Source organism: Mobula birostris, chromosome 2 (assembly GCF_030028105.1).
Source record: "Mobula birostris isolate sMobBir1 chromosome 2, sMobBir1.hap1, whole genome shotgun sequence".
In the NCBI taxonomy this organism is placed as follows: Eukaryota; Metazoa; Chordata; class Chondrichthyes; order Myliobatiformes; family Myliobatidae; genus Mobula; species Mobula birostris.
This window is the reverse complement of record NC_092371.1, coordinates 177,123,472-177,144,063: the sequence shown is the minus strand read 5'-3', so window position 1 is coordinate 177,144,063 and position 20,592 is coordinate 177,123,472. Positions and strand designations below refer to the sequence as shown.

At 42.2% G+C, this 20,592-nt stretch overlaps 2 protein-coding genes and 1 long non-coding RNA gene across 5 annotated transcripts in view; 2 read left to right on the top strand and 1 right to left on the bottom strand.

Annotated features, from left to right (window-relative positions):
• The window catches only part of angpt2a (angiopoietin 2a), a 96,682-nt gene extending 90,837 nt beyond the window's left edge, over nucleotides 1-5,845 (top strand). For both annotated transcript variants that reach the window (XM_072251123.1, XM_072251124.1), the window contains exon 9: nucleotides 3,976-5,845. In XM_072251123.1, the coding sequence (XP_072107224.1) occupies nucleotides 3,976-4,136 (161 nt within the window). In that variant the 3' untranslated portion in view covers nucleotides 4,137-5,845. The remainder of the gene's footprint in view (nucleotides 1-3,975) is intronic.
• Nucleotides 1-20,592, bottom strand: part of mcph1 (microcephalin 1) — a 286,557-nt gene that overhangs the window by 187,137 nt on the left and 78,828 nt on the right. The window contains exons 12-13 of the mRNA XM_072251122.1: nucleotides 15,910-16,072; nucleotides 12,206-12,283 (exon numbers count right to left, since the gene is read on the bottom strand). Of these exons, the coding sequence (XP_072107223.1) occupies nucleotides 12,206-12,283; nucleotides 15,910-16,072 (241 nt within the window). The remainder of the gene's footprint in view (nucleotides 1-12,205; nucleotides 12,284-15,909; nucleotides 16,073-20,592) is intronic.
• The window catches only part of LOC140193938 (uncharacterized), a 36,951-nt gene continuing 32,593 nt past the window's right edge, over nucleotides 16,235-20,592 (top strand). For both annotated transcript variants that reach the window (XR_011885003.1, XR_011885002.1), the window contains exon 1: nucleotides 16,235-16,566. This is a non-coding gene — a long non-coding RNA (uncharacterized lncRNA). The remainder of the gene's footprint in view (nucleotides 16,567-20,592) is intronic.

Genomic DNA, 20,592 nt, shown 5'->3' with positions numbered 1-20,592 from the left:
TAATGGTGCATAGTTCCCTGAAGGTGGAGTCTCGTGTGGTTAGGGTGGTGAAGGAAGCTTTTGGTCTGCTGGCCTTTATAAATCAGAGCATTGAGTATAGGAGTTGGGATGTAATGTTGAAATTGTACAAGGCATTGGTAAGGCCAAATTTGGAGTATTGTATACAGTTCTGGTCACCGAATTATAAGAAAGATGTCAATAAAATTGAGAGAGTACAGAGGAGATTTACTAAAATGTTGCCTAGGTTTCATCTCCTAAGTTACAGCAAAAGGTTGAACAAATTAGGTCTTTATTCTTTCGAGCGTAGAAGGTTGAGGGGGGACTTGACAGAGGTATTTAAAATTATGAGGGGGATAGATGGAGTTGACGTGAATAGGCTTTTTCCATTAAGAGTGGGAGAGATTCAAACAAGAGGACATGAGTTCAGAGTTATAGGGCAAAAGTTTAGGGGTAACATGAGGGAGAACTTCTTTACTCAGAGAGTGGTAGCTGTGTGGAACAAGCTTCCAGCAGAAGTGGTTGAAGCAGGTTCGATGTTGTCATTTAAAGTTAAATTGGACAGCGATATGGACAGGAAAGGAATAGAGGGTTATGGGCTGAGTGCAGGTCAGTGGGACTAGGTGATAGTAAGAGTCCGGCACGGACTAGAAGGGCCGAGATGGCCTGTTTCTGTGCTGTAATTGTTATATGGTTATAAATGAGAGAAAAACAGGGCTACTTGGGAGGCAAAGGTTAGATTGCTTTTAGAGTAGGTTAAAGGGTTGGCAGAACATTGTGGGCCTAAGAGTCTATACTGTTCTGTAGTGTTCCATGTTCTGTGAATTCAGTGGAGGTGAGTGAAGACGATAGTTAGAGTCGTTGCATCAGCTAGTTATGGTACTTATTTGTATCTTTAGATCTTATCCATCAATAGAAAGAATCTAATTGACAACCCTATAAAAATTATAAAACACTTACCACACTTTCTACTGATGTTTTTGAATGTTTGAAAGATATGTAGCCAGAACATAAGACTGAATCTGAGTCTTAACTCTTCTAGTCATATTCATAGTCATAGTCATACTTTATTGATCCCGGGGAAATTGGTTTTCGTTACAGTTGCACCGTAAATAATAAATAGTAATAGAACCATAAATAGTTAAATAGTAATATGTAAATTATGCCAGTAAATTATGAAATAAGACCAGGACCAGCCTATTGGCTCAGGGTGTCTGACCTTCCAAGGGAGGAGTTGTAAAGTTTGATGGCCACAGGCAGGAATGACTTCCGATGACGCTCTGTGCTGCATCTCGGTGGAATGAGTCTCTGGCTGAATGTACTCCTGTACCCACCTAGTACATTATGCAGTGGATGGGAGGCATTGACCAAGATGGCATGCAACTTAGACAGCATCCTCTTTTCAGACACCACCATGAGAGAGTCCAGTTCCATCCCCACAACATCACTGGCCTTACGAATGAGTTTGTTGATTCTGTTGGTGTCTGCTACCCTCAGCCTGCTGCCCCAGCACACAACAGCAAACATGATAGCACTGGCCACCACAGACTTGTAGAACATCCTCAGCATCGTCCGGCAGATGTTAAAGGACCTCAGTCTCCTCAGGAAATAGAGACGGCTCTGACCCTTCTTGTAGACAGCCTCAGTGTTCTTTGACCAGTCCAGTTTATTGTCAATTCGAATCCCCAGGTATTTGTAATCCTCCACCATGTCCACACTGACCCCCTGGATGGAGACAGGGGTCACCAGTACCTTAGCTCTCCTCAGGTCTACCACCAGTTCCTTAGTCTTTTTCACATTAAGCTGCAGATAATTCTGCTCACACCATGTGACAAAGTTTCCTACCGTAGCCCTGTACTCAGCCTCATCTCCCTTGCTGATGCATCCAACTATGGAAGAGTCATCCAAGAACTTCTGAAGATGACAAGACTCTGTGCAGTAGTTGAAGTCCAAGGTGTAAATGGTGAAGAGAAAGGGAGACAAGACAGTCCCCTGTGGAGCCCCAGTGCTGCTGATCACCCTGTCCGACACAGTGTTGCAAGCACACGTACTGTGGTCTGCCAGTCAGGTAGTCAAGAATCCATGATACCAGGGAAGCATCCACCTGCATCGCTGTCAGCTTCTCCCCCAGCAGAGCAGGGCGGATGGTGTTGAATGCACTGGAGAAGTCAAAAAACATGACCCTCACAATGCTCGCTGGCTTGTCCAGGTGGGCGTACACACAGTTCAGCAGGTAGACGATGGCATCCTCAACTCCTATTTGAGGCTGGTAGGCGAACTGGAGGGGATCTAAGTGTGGCCTGACCATGGGCCGGAGCAGCTCCAGAACAAGTCTCTCCAGGGTCTTCATGATGTGGGAGGTCAATGCCACCGGACTGTAGTCATTGAGGCCGTTGGGGCGTGGCGTCTTCGGCACAGGGACAAGGCAGGACGTCTTCCACAGTACAGGAACCCTCCGGAGCCTCAGACTCAGGTTGAATACATGGCGAAGTACTCCACATAGCTGAGGGGCACGGGCTTTGAGCACCCTGGTACTGACACCATCCGGTCCTGCAGCCTTGCTTGGGTTGAGACGTTTTAGCTGTCTTCTCACCTGTTCAGCTGTGAAGCCCACCGTGGTGGTTTCGTGTGGGGAAGGAGTATAGTCATGAGAGCAGGGTGGGGGACTGTGAGGAGGGGTAGAAGGGGAAAGTGGAATGTGTGTTGGTTGGGGGCTGACAACAGATGGCTCATGTGTGGGATGGGCAGGGGCCACAATGTCAAATCTGTTAAAGAACAGGTTAAGTTCATTGGCCCTGTCCACATTGTCTTCCGCTCCTCTGTTGCTAGTTTGCCGAAACCCAGTGATGGTCCTCATCCCCCTCCAGACCTCTCTCATGTTGTTCTGCTGGAGTTTCCACTCAAGCTTCCTCCTGTACCTGTCTTTAGCCTCCCTGATCCTGTCTTTAGCCTCCCTGATCCTGGCTTTCAGGTCCCTCTGTATTGCCCTCAGCTCCTCCCTATTTCCATCTCTAAACGCCCTCTTTTTAGCGTTCAGGATGTCCTTTGTCACCCATGGCTTGTTATTTGAATAAGAAAGGACAGTTCTTGTCGGAATTGTCTACATACAATAGATAATTTGAGGAGTGACTTAATAAAACTGGAGACAGGTTTGCATGTTTGTAGATTATATTTTATCAAAGATAAACTGGAGAGATTATCTTTGCTGATCATCATTCTACAGATAGTCAGTATTAGTAGTCTACTACAAAAGCAGCTTGTGTTCAGAAAGGAAATACAGCACATTTGTATCTTCAAAAAAATAGTTGTATGCAATGTTTCCAGATGATCAATAATCATAAAATCAGAGTTATCGAGCACTACCGCAGAGAAATAAGCTCTTCAGGCCATTGAGTCTGTGCCATGCCATCTCATCAACCAGCATCTGGACCATAGCCCTCCATTCCCTTCCCATCCATGTACCTATCCAAACTTCTCTTAAATGTTGCAATCAAACCCACTTCACCACTTCTACTAGCAGCTTCTTCCACACTATTATCACCCTCTCACTGAAGTTCCCCCTCATGCTTCCCTTAAACATTTCCACTTTCACCCTTAACTCATGTCTTTTAGTTCTAGTCTCTCCCAATCCTCGGTGGAAAGAGTTTGCTTGTATTTACCCTATCTATAATCCACATAATTTTGCATACCTCTATCAAATCTCCCCTCATGCTCTTGCACTCCAGGGAATAAAGTCCTAACATGTTCAATCTTTCCTTATAACTCAAGTCTGCAAGTTCTGACAACATCCTTGTAAATTTTTGCTGTATTCTTTCAACCTTCTTGAAAGTGTATTTATTAAATTGATTTGTATAATATAGCATCTTAAAAATTCACTATTTCATTTGTAAATGAACAGGCCAGATTTAATTTGAGTTGCACACAGCTGCATCCCCAACCATCTATCTAACCTGATGCATGTCACTCTTTATCTTGCAGGGTGGTGGTTTGACGCTTGCGGCCCATCCAACCTGAATGGATTATACTACTCAGCAGGGCAGAATACAAACAGATTCAATGGAATCAAATGGTACTACTGGAAAGGTTCAGGGTATTCCCTGAAGGCTACGACTATGATGATCAGACCTGCTAACTTCTAATTATTAATTTCTATGGAGATTGTTTATTGTCAGACCAAATTATGTATAAAGACTGTTCTTTAAAGCTCGTATCACAATTACAAGCATGTTTAAAATGTTGATTAATATGTGCACAATGCATTAATGTTTTAACTTACTGTTTGGAAGTGAAGACGTCCAGAACTAATGAACGGATGTGAACAAACTGCTTGTAAATTGCATTCCATCTAGTTTTGTAGCTAATTCTGTTTTAAGAGGCAGCTTCTTGAATTCAACTGAACACTGGGAATAATAAAAAGTCCAATGTAGCTGAATCCTTGGAAAAGAAGGTTTTTTTTTGTCTCTCAAACTTCCCAGAAAATGTGTTCAAACATCACAGCTGGTTTATAAGTATTAAATACAAAGCAGTCCCCTTTGAAACTGATTTCAAGACAATTTGTTCTTCTGCAAACTAATATAAAAGTCAAAATAACTGGAACTATAAAAACCATTATTATTTAAAAGAATGTTTGATTTTAAAACTTCATTTATTTCAAAATAACATTAATAAGCCTTTTCTGGTTTTGGAACAAGTTTTCCTTGCAGGTCATATGGTATCAAAGGACATCCAAATTTACTTAAACATACCATGTAAAATGCCATTGTAAAATTGATTATAATATTCTGCACAACTTATGGCATAATTAGCACTCGTGTGAATAGCAGATTACCCATTTTGGTGAACACAGTTTTTGCTCATAAGATTTAAATTTACCGTTACAATTTAGTCTCAAAGGAAAAAAAAGTCTTGCGTCTTTGGATTAATCAGTTAAAATGACAGTGTAATGCTTCTAAAACAGTATTTATACCTTATATTTAATTGGAGGAGGCTTCATAGGTTAAAGAAATAGTCTTATTACTAAGCTACAAGAGAAGAGATACAATCAATGGCCACCTGTATAACTGCTCATTAATGCAAATATCTAATCATCCAATCATGTGGCAGCAACTCAGTGCAGAAAAAGATGCCGAGATGGTCAAGAGCTTCAGTTGTTGTTCAGACCAAACTTCAGAACAGGGAAGAAATGTGATCGAAATGCATCTGACCACAGAATGATTATTGGTGCCAGGTGCGGTGATTTGAATATCTCAGAAACTGCTGATCTCCTAGGATCTTCACATACAACAGTTTCCAGAGTCTACAGAGAATGGTGTGAAAAACAAAAAAACGTCCAGTGAGCGGCAGTTCTGTGGGTGAAAATGCCTTGTTAATGAAGAGGTCATGGGAGAATAGCAAAACTAGTTCAAGCTAATAAAGGCAATAGCAGCTCAGATAAGGCAGTATTTCTGGTGTGGCAGTACCTGTGGAAAGACAAACCATGTCTAAGACCCTTCATCAGGAGTAAAGAAAACAAACTGATACTGTGCTGGAGAGAAGATAGAGATTGGTGGACTGGACAGAAAAATCACCGCCATGGGGAGAACACAGAAATTTACTTCGGGCAGCACGGTAGTTTAGTGGTTAGTGTAGTGCTATTGTCATGTCGGTGACCTGGATTCAATTCCTGCCACTGTCTGCAAGGAGTATGTACATCCTCCCCGTGACCTTGTGGGTTTCCCCTGGGTGCTCCGGTGTCCTCCCACATTCCAAAGACATACGACTTAGTAAGTTAATTGGTCATATTGGGCGGTGCCGACTTGTTGAACTGGAATGGTTTATTACCGTGCTGTATCTCTAAGTAAAATAAACTTCTTACAGACAGTGGTGGAATTGAACCTGACTATTATTAAGTTCTTATTAAGTATTTAATGCAGCTATTCTAATGACAGTACTTCACCAAAAAGTCATGATGCATAGTTTCCAGAATCACACAGCACATTACAGACCCTTCAGATCAATGCACTCATGACAAGCACTTGTCTCTAACTCACACCATTTACCAGTACTTGACCTGTAACCTCCTATGCCTGATAACTCAGGGTTCACCTGTAAACTTCAATGTTATCTCATACACACACTGCAGGTATCTCATATACACACACATGCACACACTGCAGGAATCTCAATCAATCTCTCTCTCTCTCTCTCACACACACAAACTTACACTGCAGGAATATCTCTCTCTCTCTCTCTCTCTCACACACACACACACACACACTATGACAACTAAATGAAGATGATCGTTGGAGGAATTGCTGTGAGGTGAATTAATTCCTTGGTGCCTTGGCGAACACAAAACTTGGTGAAACAAACAGGTCATGAGGATTTCCACTGGATTAGCTTTCTTGCGTGGTACTTAGCTGCATGCATATAAACTTTCCGAAACGTTTATATTCTGAAAAGCCATTCTGAACCTCAGTCATAACACAGTCGTGCATATATAAATTCTGCAGTTATTGGAAACCTGGGGTAACGCACAAAATGCTCAAGGAACTCAGAAAGTCAAGCAGCATCTATGGAAAGGAATAAGCAGTTGATACTTCGGGACTGAAAAGTTCTGGCCCATGTTCACATGGTCACATGTTCCATAAAATAAAACAATATGATCTCTGGTATCTAGTTACTTTCACCAAGTGTCTCTCTGCCGTCCACTCCTACTTGAAGCAGGTCTCTCAGCACATACTTACTTCAGAAAGCACCCTCCAACTGTAGGCAACCAGAATAAGACTAGCTCGATGATTGGCACTAGCTTCATCACATGACATCTTCTCAAGAAGGTGGCATCCATCATTAAGGACACCTTACTATCTTTCTCATTACTACCATCAGTGAGGAGGTACAGGAGGTGCAAGACCCACATTCAGCATTTTAGGATCAGCTTCATTTCTGAATTTCTGAATGGTCCATGAAGCCACGAATACTATTTCAGTATTTTGCTCATTTTGCACAGCAGTATTTATTTATATTTCTTGTTGTAATTTATAGTATTGCACTGGAATGCTACCGCAAAACAATAAATTTCACAACGCATGTCAGCGATAATATACCTGATTCAGATTCACAGAATTGGGCTTTGGCAGCCAGCATGGTCTCCATTTGCCAAGTCTGCTTATCAATGTCTTTTTTAATTAGAACCATAGAAACTACAGCACAGAAACAGGCCCTTTGGCCCTTCTTGGCTGTGCCGAACCATTTTCTGCCTAGTCCCACTGACCTGCACACGGACCATATCCCTCCATACACCTCCCATCCATGTATCTGTCCAATTTATTCTTAAATGTTAAAAAAGAACTCGCATTTACCACCTCATCTGGCAGCTCATTCCATACTCCCACCACTCTCTGTGTGAAGAAGCCCCCCCCTAATGTTCCCTTTAAACTTTTCCCCCTCACCCTTAACCCATGTCCTCTGGTTTTTTTCTCCCCTTGCCTCAGTGGAAAAAGTCTGCTTGCATTCACTCTATCTATACCCATCATAATTTTATATACCTCTATCAAATCTCCACTCATTCTTCTACGCTCCAGGGAATAAAGTCCTAACCTATTCAACCTTTCTCTGTAACTGAGTTTCTCAAGTCCTGGCAACATCCTTGTAAACCTTCTCTGCACTCTTTCAACCTTATTTATATCCTTCCTGTAATTTGGTGACTAAAACTGAACACAATACTCCAGATTCAGCCTCACCAATGCCTTATACAACCTCATCATAACATTCCAGCTCTTATACTCAATACTTCGATTAATAAAGGCCAATGTACCAAAAGCTCTCTTTATGACCCTATCTACCTGTGACGACACTTTTAGGGAATTTTGTATCTGTATTCCCAGATCCCTCTGTTCTACTGCACTCCTCAGTGCCTTACCATTAACCCTGTATGTTCTACCTTGGTTTGTCCTTCCAACGTGCAATATCTCACACTTGTCAGTATTAAACTCCATCTGCCATTTTTCAGCCCAGTTTTCCAGCTGGTCCAAGTCCCTCTGCAGGCTCTGGAAACCTTCCTCACTGTCTACTACACCTCCAATCTTTGTATCATCAGCACACTTGCTGATCCAATTTACCACATTATCATCCAGATCATTGATATAGATGACAAATAACAATGGACCCAGCACTGATCCATGTGGCACACCACTAGTTGCAGGCCTCCAATCAGAGAAGCAATTCTCTACCACCACTCTCTGGCTTCTTCCATCGAGCCAATGTCTAATCCAATTTACCACCTCTCCATGTATACCTAGTGACTGAATTTTCCTAACTAACCTCCCATGTGGGACCTTGTCAAAGGCCTTACTGAAGTCCAGGTAGACAATATCCACTGCCTTCCCTTCATCCACTTTCCTGGTAATCTCCTCGAAAAACTCCAACAGATTGGTCAAACATGACCTACCACACACAAAGCCATGTTTACTCTCCCTAATAAGCCCCTGTCTATCCAAACGCTTGTAGATTCTGTCTCTTAGTACTCCCTCCAATAACTTACCTACTACTGACGTTAAACTCACCAGCCTATAATTTCCCGGATTACTTTTCGATCCTTTTTTAAACAACGGAACAACATGAGCCACTCTCCAATCCTCCGGCACTTCACCCGTAGACAGCGACATTTTAAATATTTCTGCCAGGGCCCCCGCAATTTCAACACTAGTCTCCTTCAAGGTCCGAGGGAACACTCTGTCAGGTCCCGGGGATTTATCCACTTTAATTTTCCTCAAGACAGCAAGCACCTCCTCCTTTTCAATCTGTACAGTTTCCATGGTCTCACTACTTGATTCCCTCAATTCCATAGACTTCATGCCAGCTTCCTTAGTAAATACAGACGCAAAAAACCTATTTAAGATCTCCCCCATTTCCTTTGGTTCCGCACAAAGCCGACCACTCTGATCTTCAAGAGGTCCAATTTTATCCCTTACAATCCTTCTGCTCTTAATATACTTGTAAAAGCTCTTTGGATTATCCTTCACTTTGACTGCCAAGGCAACCTCATGTCTTCTTTTAGCCCTCCTGATTTCTTTCTTAAGTATTTTCTTGCACTTCTTATACTCCTCAAGCACCTGATTTACCCCGTTTCCTATACATTTCATACAACTCCCTCTTCTTCTTTAGCAGAGTTGCAATATCCCTTGAGAACCAAGGTTCCTTATTCCTATTCAATTTGCCTTTAATCCTGACAGGACCATACAAACTCTGCACTCTCAAAATTTCCCCTTTGAAGGCTTCCCACCTACCAATCACATCTTTGCCAGAGAACAACCTGTCCCAATCCACGCTTTTTAGATCCTTTCTCATTTCTTCAAATTTGGCCTTCTTCCAGTTCAGAACCTCAACCCTAGGACCAGATCTATCCTTGTCCATGATCAAATTGAAACTAATGGTGTTATGATCACTGGAACCAAAGTGCTCCCCTACACAGACTTCTGTCACTTGCCCTAATTTGTTTCCTAACAGGAGATCCAATATTGCATCCCCTCCAGTTGGTCCCTCTATATATTGATTTAGAAAACTTTCCTGAACACATTTTACAAACTCTAAACCATCTGGACCCCTAACAGTATGGGAGTCCCAATCAATGTATGGAAAATTAAAATCCCCTACCACCACAAATTTATGTTTCCTGCAGTTGCCTGCTATCTCTCTGCAGATTTGCTCTTCCAAGTCTCGTTGACTATTGGGTGGTCTGTAATACAATCCCACTAATGTGGCCATACCTTTCCTGTTTCTCAGCTCCATCCATAAGGACTCAGTAGACAAGCCCTCTAATCTGTCCTGCCTGAGCACTGCTGTAATATTTTCCCTAACAAGCAATGCTACTCCCCCACCTTTCATTCCTCTGCCTCGATCACATCTGAAACATCGGAACCCTGGAATATTAAGCTGCCAGTCCTGCTCCTCCTGTAGCCAAGTTTCACTAATAAACATTGTGTCTCTGACACAATAAACAATTAAAAATTACACACTATTAAAAACACATTTAACTTAACTGAACTCAAAAATGATGCATTGCAGTTATCTTCCTCTCTGGCAGTTGTTCCTCCAACAAATGATTTGTTGTCCCTAAGCCAGACACAGTGAGTTATGGGAACAGCAGACAGATTTCCCAGCACAGGTGGAACTGCCCCAATATTAATGTGGTTCATCCAGTTGACACCTGTCAATGGTGAACTCCAGGGTGGCAAAGGCAGGGATCTTTCCATTGGTAATACCACAGAACATCAAGAGGTGGTGAATTGATTTACTCAAACTGCCATGGTGCACACTCATGGAACTACTGTAGTATACTTATTTTATTTAATTATTTAACGGTACAGTGCTGAATAGGCCTTCCGGCCCTTTGAGCCATGCTACCCAGCAACCCTTGATTTAGCTCTAACCTAATGAGGTGACAATTTGCAATGACCAATGAACTTACTGACTGGCACGTCTTTGCACTGTGGGAAGATTTTCTCCAGGATTGCTAGGAGAAAACCCATGCATTCCATGGGAAGGATATACAAATCATTTATAGGAGATGCTGGGATTGAACTCTGAACTCGGATGCCACTAGCTGTAATACCATTGTGCTAACCACTATGCTACTATATAAGACAGTGCTTAGACAAAAGCTAATAATAATGGACAGCCGTACTTTCTTATTCCAAAGGCAACAAGGATATTTGCTACCAACAAGAGAAACCAAATTAATGATAGGATTTTCTACTATGGTGAAATATAAACAGAAGAATTTAAGAGATGATCGTCTGAAAAGAGAATCTCTTGGGTAATGTTCCCCAGTGCAAGCTTCCTTGCTGCATGTATATTTTGAACAATTGAAGAACTCTCCTTAGCCCAACCAAGTACAAGATGGATTATACAGTGGATCCTGATTTATTTGGGCTAAGTCAACAAAATAGAGAGAGTACAGAGAAGATTTACTAGAAAGTTACCTGGGTTTCATCACCTAAGTTACAGAGAAAGGTTGAACAAGTTGGGTATTTATTCTTTGGAGCGTAGAAGGTTGAGGGGGGACTTGATAGAGGTATTTAAAATTATGAAGCGGATTGATAGAGTTGACGTGGATAGGCTTTTTCCATTGAGAGTGGGGGAGATTCAAACAAGAAGACATGAGTTGAGAGTTAAAGGGCAAAAGTTTAGGGGTAACAAGAGGGGGAACTTCGTTACTCAGAGAGTGGTAGCTGTGTGGAACGAACTTCCAGCAGAAGTGGTTGAGGCAGGTTTGATGTTGTCGTTTAAAGTTAAACTGGATAGCTACATGGACAGGAAAGGAATGGAGGGTTATGGGCTGAGTGCAGGTCGGTGGGACTAGGTGAGAGTAAGAGTTCGGCATGGACTAGAAGGGCTGAGATGGCCTGTTTCCGTGCTGTAATTGTTACATGGTTATATGGTAATGGTTAATCTAAGCACTATTTATTTGGAACTACTCTTATAGAACAAAAACTAATTGAGAAAAGATTTGGAATTTCCTTTGTTTATTTAGGACACTATGCCGCTTGATTGGGACAGGAGACTGTTGCCGAACAGAATCAGTCATGTACACGAGTGGCTGTTAGACATGACACTGTCACAATGGAGAGAAGATCTGCAGATGCTGGAAATTCAAGCAACATACACAAAATGCTGGAGGAACTCAGCAGACCAGGTAGTATCAAGGGTCTTGGCCTGAAAGGTCGACTGTTTACTCTTTTCCATAGATGCTGTCTGGCCTGCTGAGTTCCTCTAGCATTATGTGTGTGTGTGCTTGTGACTTCCAGCATCTGCAGAGTTTCTCGTGTTTCTGTCCACGAGAAAGAACATCAGCACTGCTTCTTACATCTTCAGCGTTACCATTTCTTCATTTAAAGAAGTCACTTCCACATCCACACAAACAAAAAACATATCAAGTCGATACAAACAAGTTACTGCACTATTACTCAACTGGAATGCTGAACTGAAGGTAAATGATAATGTTGCAGTTAATTGTAGACAATAATCATCACAAAAGATTTAAACACACAAATAATTCCAATAAGAAAAGCTGCCTTTGATAAAAGCATGGAGTGAAGGCCATTTTCAGCCATCTGCAAACAATTGCTTGAGAGATTGCTTATTTCATCACAGTCATTAAACTCTGCTAATCTCCCACAATTAGTGCTGAAACTGCATAAAGAGCCGTAAACAAAAATAACTGACTTACAGTAGCCGCAGGAAACTGGGCTGATAGTTCAAATGGTTCTTCAGGAGCCCAACATCCATTCTCCAACGACAAAAGAATCTGCAAAACACCAGAGGAAAACATTGTCACAATGTTAGTTATTGCGAATAGGACTAATTGTTGTATTAATCAGTCGTTCAGAGGGATCTGGGAAATCACACCCATAATTCCTTGCAAATAGTGTCACGAGTAGATTGGGTCATAAAGAGAGTATTTGGCACATTGGCTTTCATAAATTAAAGTTTCAAGCTGGGATATTATGTTGAGGTTTACTAAGATGTTGGTGAGGACCAACTTGGAGTATTGCATCCAGTTCTGGTCACCTACCGACAGGACTGATATCAATAGGATTGAAAGAGTAGAGAAAATTTACAAGGATGTTGCCAGGACTTGATCTGAGTTACAGGCAATAGTTGAACAGTTTAGGACTTTCTTCTCTGGAGTATAACAGGAACTTTGCAAGTATACAAACTTATGAGGGGTATAGATAGAGTCAATGCAAGCAGGTTTTTCATCCACTGAGGTTGGGTGAAATTAGAACTAGAGGTCATGGGTTAAGGGTGAAATATTTAAGGGGAACCTGAGGGGAACTTCTTCACTCAGTGGTAAGAGTGCAGAACCAACTGCCAGCGGAAGTGGTGACTGTGGGTTTGATTTCAACTCTTAAGAGAAGTTTGGATAGGTACATGGATGGGACAGTGGGACAGTGGGACAGGGTATGGAGTTTACAAGGATTAGGCAGAACAGTAGTTCATGGAAGATGGGCCAAAGAGCCTGTTTATATGCTGTAAAGCTCTATAACTCTAAATGATGTTCTGATAGAGTGCTACAATTTGAACAACAACTTTGTTCTCTAAAAGCAAAAGAATGCTGATGCTGCTGGAAACGAGAAAGATTATCAACCTGAAACATGAACATCCCCCGCCCCCCAATCTGAGTATATGTGGAGCAAAAAAAAATCATAAACTGCTGGAGGAACTCTAGGTCAGGCAGCATCTGTAGAGGCAGAGGAATGGTTAATATTTTGGGTCAAGACCCGGATCAGCAGGGAGTGCAGAGGGAAGGTAACCAGTGTAAAGAGAGAAGGGTGCATGGGGCAAGGACTAGGTGAAAGCTGGAACTACAGTCTTCATACACTTCCATCTCCCATCTTAAAGGTAGTGGGGCCCCAGGACCTTAAAGGAAACCACTTAGGGCACAGGGATCCAGCAGTTGGGAGAAGCACAGGAGCAGCAAGCGGACCCCAAGTGGATATGGCAAACCCGACTGTTCTAGCAAATTTGAAAAGGGGATGGCAAGGTGCAGTTCCAGTGAACCTGAAAGGGAAATGCCAGAATGCAGCTCCAATGGACCTGGAAGTGAGAGAGCAGGATTGAGCTCCAGTGTTGGCTTAGGGGACAATGTGGGGTGATCCGGGGCAAAGATGGACAGAGCAAAGGGGAAACTAACTAAGGTATGTGTTTTAGTAATCAGCTATAGTGAGCAGCAGGGAGAGTGGGGTGATTGGAAGGTGCAGATAAATAGGATTAATGTAGAAAGGTACAAGGGTGGCAGGGAAATGCCTGAAATTGTGTGGTATGACGCTATGACTGATTGCAAAGATTTACACTTCTTAACACCTTTCATGATCTCAAGAGTCCCAAACAGATGATAATTACTTTTGAATAACAGTGTTGCAATAGACAAAAGCTATCCATTGCAGATTAATTCTCTTCATTTTTACCGCTGACGGGTAATTAAAAATTAAATACGTTATTTAATATTCGAACTTCTATGTTTCAGTAGGTGTTCTAGGGGTAACAGCTTACAAATGGATCAGTAAGGAACATCCAATTATCCAAAGGAATCATCCAGATGGGAATTGCAAGTGGGACATCTCAGAAACACAATTAATCATTCACAGATAATGGAACAATTAGTAAAACCTAATAAAATACATGGGTCCAATGGGCTGAATAGTATTGTTAATTAAAAGAATAAATTGGAATCCATATCATGCAACAGAGGAATAGGAGGCATCAATGTTTGAATTGTAAGACAATACCAAAATAATTTAACAAAATCTCTTGGCAATATAACAATAAAAATGTTGGAAAGGAGGCATTTTGAAGAATACTTAACATTTTAAGTTGTTGATTTTTCTTCACTATTATATCATTAAAAAGATGAATGAAGCAAGACTTTGAATGGCTCCCTTGAAAGACTAATGTCCTGAAATGTATCAACTCCACTCCACACACAAGCTTTAGTATTTCCAGACATTTCTCCCTCTTCAGACTAAGGTACTTTGCTTTATTATTCAGTAGCTCAGAGGAGATCAAAGGAGTACAGGAATTTCAAGGCAACACACACAAAATGCTGGAGGAACTCAGGTCAGGCAGCATCTATGGAGAGGAATAAACAGTCGACATTTCAGGCCTGGACCCTTCATCAGGACTCCAAATGACTGAATTGAAAAACGTGGGAGGGAACTGATAGCAACACACATCAAAGTTGCTGGTGAACGCAGCAGGACAGGCAGCATCTGTAGGAAGAGGTGCAGTCGATGTTTCAGGCCGAGACCCTTCGTCAGGGAACTGATAGTTTGGGAAAAGAGAACTAATAAAAAAGGTGGATATTGGGGAGCGGAGGGGGCCCCTCCATTGGCCAGGATCAACTATGGGTGTTGTGCCCTAGCTGTCAATGTAGTTGGTGTTTTGCACTATCAGTTAATATGCAAGCCAGTCAGCAAGTCAATGTGATATCGAGAGCAAGCTGTTGCCCATACAGCTGGCTCACTCTCTGCACATAGAGACCGATACAGTTTGCCACCAGCACTGTCCCATGAGTTGCCCATCAGCATTGAACTCGATGTAGGAGTGCCTCAGAAAAATGGATCTGGTGCTTTCCCAGTTTATATGACAAATAAACTCTTCTCCAGCTTCCAGTCAGGTACAGGGACTCCAGCTGAAGATTTTTCCTCGAGGTTTACTCCCAAAGCCTTCCCCATGAGTGGGTATAACTGCAAGGCAGCGGAGGTTCGAGGTCAGAGTTTTCCTTCTCCTAGATGAGCTGCCAGCTAGAGCTGATAAGGCCCTTCTGCTCAGAGCAATTGATTTAAAGTTGCCAGTAACCTGCCTTTGCCCCTTTCTCCTGTTTGTAGAAACTGTTCAATTGGGCTTAGTACCGAAGCCAGACATGAAGGCCAGGAGCTGGACATGGTTGTCAAGAGGCTATTTGAGACACATACCATTGGGAGCATTTAATTGCTGGTGGGAACTTAACCCCATCCACCACCACAGCCTGAAACATCGACAGCTTACTCATTTCCACAGATGCTGCCTGGCCTGCTGAGTTCCTCCAGCATTTTGTGTGTGTTGCTTGGATTTCCAGCACCTGCAGATTTTTTCGTCAAAGGTGGATATTGTTAGGTCGAATATCAAAACCATTTTTATTGGTGAATGCCAGAGATGTGCATTGATATATTATGATAACATTTACATCATGAACTAAGTCTGTGTTGAGAAAGTACACACTACAAGTCTGAACTCCCAGTGGAAACTGAAACATCATCATGATGACCTTTGCATCAACTGACAAAAATTAAAGCAACATGGATACCAATTTAGAATTGCTTTTCCTTATTTATTTTGTCCTTTCTGTATGGATGGAACTTCACAAATGGTTATTCTGTAACATTGACCTACCCAGTCAAAGGACAAGATCCAGCAGCCTCGGGCTATTCCAAACAAAACATTCAATGTGCGTCGTGGATGTCCTGCTATGACGTGAGTTGTTGTTTCACATACACTGTCTGAGAACAGAAAGCCTCCAAGTTGTTTCACAATTTGAATTATAATGTTCTGATTCCTGTTAAGGTAACATAGAAAACAAGTTCAAAAATACTTTCTTAAAGTTATGCCATAAAATGTTGAAAGCAGTTTTCAAAACCCGATGGGACTCCAAGAACATATGCATATTGTGTACAAGATTATAAAAGCCATGGATAGAGTGGATGGCCAGCACCTTTCTTCCCCCAGACTGGCAATGGTTAATAGCAGAGGACCAGAGGCCACCCGGCACGTAAATGTCCGCCCATGTCAGAGGCAATAGCCAATTGAGCCGCCTCTGATCTGGGCCGACATTTACGTGCCGGGAGGCACCTAATTAATTAGCTTGTTTATTTTGGCTTTTTTCTAAAAGATGTGTTGGGTGCGTCCCGGGCACTGCTGTACCCCTGCATGCTTCGCGGATCAGTATCGGTTCGCTGCCCGGAGGGTGGGGGCCACTGCACCACCCCAACCTCTGATGACTCAGCCTAACACACCATCATCAATGTGCTCGGCGCTGTCTTCCGGATTCCCGTAAGTGATACTATACTGTACATACGTTATTTCTACTTTATATCGGCTGTGTATTTTTACGTGTTATTTGATATGATCTGGCAGCTTCATAGCTTAAAGGTTACTGGAGAGCGCTTGTGCTGGGTTTTTGCCAAGAGCGCTTGCGTGAGATTTTCGCTACGGAGAACAGTGCAGGCAATTATTGTGGAAAAGTATTTCTACTTTATACAGGCTGTGTATTCATCATATCATTCCTGCTTTTACTATATGTTACTGTTATTTTAGGTTTTATGTCTTATTTGGCATGATTTGGCAGGTTATCTTTGGGTATGTGAAGGCTCACAAATTTTTCCCATATAAATAAATGGTAATTGCTTCTTCATTTTACGACATTCCGGCTTACGAACCATTTCATAGGAACATTCTACCTTCGGATGGTGGGGGAAACCTGTATTGCAATTTAAAATTTTACGAGATGTAAATTTAAAAAGCCAATATTAAATTGTACAAATAGTACTTTTCTACAGAATTAAATTGTATTAATTGAACTTGTCTTGAATAATTGCATTTCATGCTTTAAGTTATTGTTCACATGGGTGTAGATAGGTTCTGCCTGATTGTTTGTTTAAAGTTGGGCAGCAGTCCGTGTGACACGATTACAGCTTGGAGCAGTGTTCGGAGTTCAGTTCTGGTGTCCTCTGTAAGGAGTTTGTGTGGCCTCTCCATGAGTGTGTGGATTTCCTCCACTTCTTCTGGTCTCCTCCCACAGTCCAAAGAAGTACTGGTTAATCGGCTAATTGTCTTTGTGGAATGTTTTGTGATTAGGCTAGGCTAGGGTTAAAACGGTCAGTGCGGCTTGAAGGGTCAGAAAGACTTTTCCATGCGACATCTCTAAATAAATAAAATCATAGATTTAGTTGCCAACAGACAAGTTGTGCAAGGAAGTTAATTACTACCATCGAATAAAGTTTGGTTGCCAATTGCAATTTGATACCTACATATCAAAAGAAATCAGTGTGACATCATGACCTTTTTAGTGCCTTTGACTGTTAAAAAAAATGTTTAAATGGTGCTACACACTAATGAAATTATAATAAAATATTCTGAAAGGTTTGCGGTGAAATCAGCAAACTGATCCTCACAAATTATTTGGCACTGAAGCCAGATATGATCCACACATTGTTTTATTTGGTTTGAAGTAAATTTAAATTTATGTCACCGTATACTACCCTGAGATTCATTTTCTTACAGGCATTTATAGTAGAACAAAATAGAATCAGTGAAAAACTATTCATAAAGACTGACGAACAACCAATGTGCAAAAGACAGACTGTACAAATATATAAAAAACTAATAATAAGAAACAGATAAACAAACAGTACACAGAACATGAGCTATAGAGTCCTCGAAAGTGAGTCTGTAGGTTGTGGAACACACATCAAAGTTGCTGGTGAACGCAGCAGGCCAGGCAGCATCTCTAGGAAGAGGTACAGTCGACTTTTCGGACCGAGACCCTTCGTCAGGACTTATTGAAAGAAGAGCTAGTAAGAGATTTGAAAGCGGGAGGGGGAGGGGGAGATCCAAAATGATAGGAGAAGACAGGAGGGGGAGGGATGGAGTCAAGAGCTGGACAGGTGATTGGCAAAAGGGATGTGAGAGGATCATGGGACAGGAGGCCCAGGGAGAAGGAAAATGGGGGAGGGGGGGAAAAACCCAGAGGATGGGCAAGGGGTATAGTCAGAGGGACAGAGGGAGAAAAAGGAGAGAGAGAGAAAGAATGTGTGTATATAAATAAATAACAGATGGGGTACAAGGGGGAGGTGGGGCATTAGCGGAAGTTAGAGAAGTCAATGTTCATGCCATCAGGTTGGAGGCTACCCAGACAGAATATAAGACGGAATATCTCGGCCCGAAACGTCAACTGTACCTCTTCCTGGAGATGCTGCCTGGCCTGCTGCATTCACCAGCAACTTTGATGTGTGTTGCTTGAATTTCCAGCGTCTGCAGAATTCCTCCTGTAGGTTGTGGAATGTGACAATGTTATCGCTTGTGAAAAGCAATGGTGAAGTGTTAAAAGGAACCGATAGGATATGCTCAGGGAAAGGGTTAGGCAGGGACACCATGAACAAAGCAAGTCAGCCTGAGCATGTGGCTGTGAGCAGATACAATCAGCAGCAAGAGAATGAAGATTGTAACAGGGATTTAAAACATTGAGATTGGGCTTTTCAATGAAACATGGGAAATGATGACAGGCATGTGTGGAAGTTATGCCTGCAATCACCAAAATGACAAATTGCAAGAATTACTTAGAACATTTACAACACAGAACAATACAGGCCTTTCAGCCCGCAGTGTTATGCCAACCTTTTAACCTACTTGTAGCGAATACTTACAAACTAAAAGTCACTGAGAGTCTACAAGAAGGAGTATCATACCTACAACTAATTGAAAAATTGAAAAACTAATTGAACCAATTGGGATAGTTGTTATGTTTTTGGTGTATTTGAAGACACTGTATGCACGGGGTTTTGGGGCAGAAGGCAGGGGAGAGAGAGAGACTGAGGATGGACCAGGTGCTGTGATGTCTGCTAAAGGGGTCAGACCCCGAGGTGGGCATTCGGCAAGCAGACGGAGACAGACTCGTGTGGAGCGTCTGGTCGACCACCGTTGTTGGTCCCAGGTGGCCGGTTGAGGTGGTCCGAGGGGTCGCAGGGTGAAGAAGAAGGGTCCTGAGCTCCAACTGTTTGTGCACGAAGAGGTTGAACTTTGATAAGTGTGGCGCCTTTTATATTTTATTCTCTCTTAATTATATAGTTCCAGTAATATCTATAAACTGTAAATCATTTAACCGTATCTGGTGTATTGTCTGTTATTTGGGTGGGGTAGGGTACATCACACAGCATCCACACAAACTAATTACCCAGTTTGGCAGGGCCGAAGGCTGTTTCCCTAGCCAACAGTGAGCCGAGCAACCCTGAAGTTGGCCAGGGGGGCTACAAAGTTCAAGTTGCCTCAACCCAGAGTAAGGATGTGTAACACAAATAGGTACATGGCTCCTACATCACTCTAAGATCAATCTCACTCTTCCCTCCCAAATAGCTCTCAATTTTTCTGTCATTCATCTACGAGTCATGCACTTTGCAACAGAATTCATTAAGTACTAAAAGTTGAATATTCAATCTCTGCTAACTGGGTTTACACTTCTTTCTTCATACATCATGGTACAGGCCCTTCAGCTCACGATGTTCTGCCAACATTTTAACCTACTGTAAGACCAAACTAACTTTATTATTTATTTATTGAGATTCAGCGTGAAGTAGACCTTCCGGACTTTCAAGCCACGCCACCCAGCAATCACTCGATTTAATTCTAGCCTAATCACATTACAATTTACAATCACCAATTAATCTACCAACTGGTACATCTTTTGGAATGTGGGAGGAAACCCGAGCACCTGAAGGAAACCCACCCGGTCATGTATAGAATGTACAACCTCCTAACAGGCATTGGCAGAAATTGAAAACGGGTCGCTGGTACTGTAAAGCGTTGCACTAACTGCTATGTTAGCATGCAAACTCTTCACTCCCACAGTCTTTTTTTTTTCCTATCATCCATCTGTCTATCTAAGAGTTTATTCAGTGTCCCTACTGCATTCTGCTTCTACCACCACCCCTAGCAGGACATTCTATGTCTAAAAAGAAACTTACCCCTGGCATCTCCCCCTATACTTTTGTGGCTCTTTTAACCAAGGCACAAAATTGTCAAAGAGATTAATGGAGTGCTTACAACAAAATGAAGGTAACAGATGTCTGTACAGGCAGGCCAGATGGGAACGAGGTAATAGAGATTACAAGAACTCTATCAGTTGATGATGCCCAGATGGTGAGTAACAAGACGACAATCTGACATCTGGTTGACTCATTAAGTAAGATGACGAGGGACTAGAGGAGACATTGGGCAATCTAGAAAAAAACTGCTCTCTGTGCACAAGGGAAAGATGACTTTGCAGTTTTAATGTACCCATCATCTGCCTGCTCCTGCTGAATA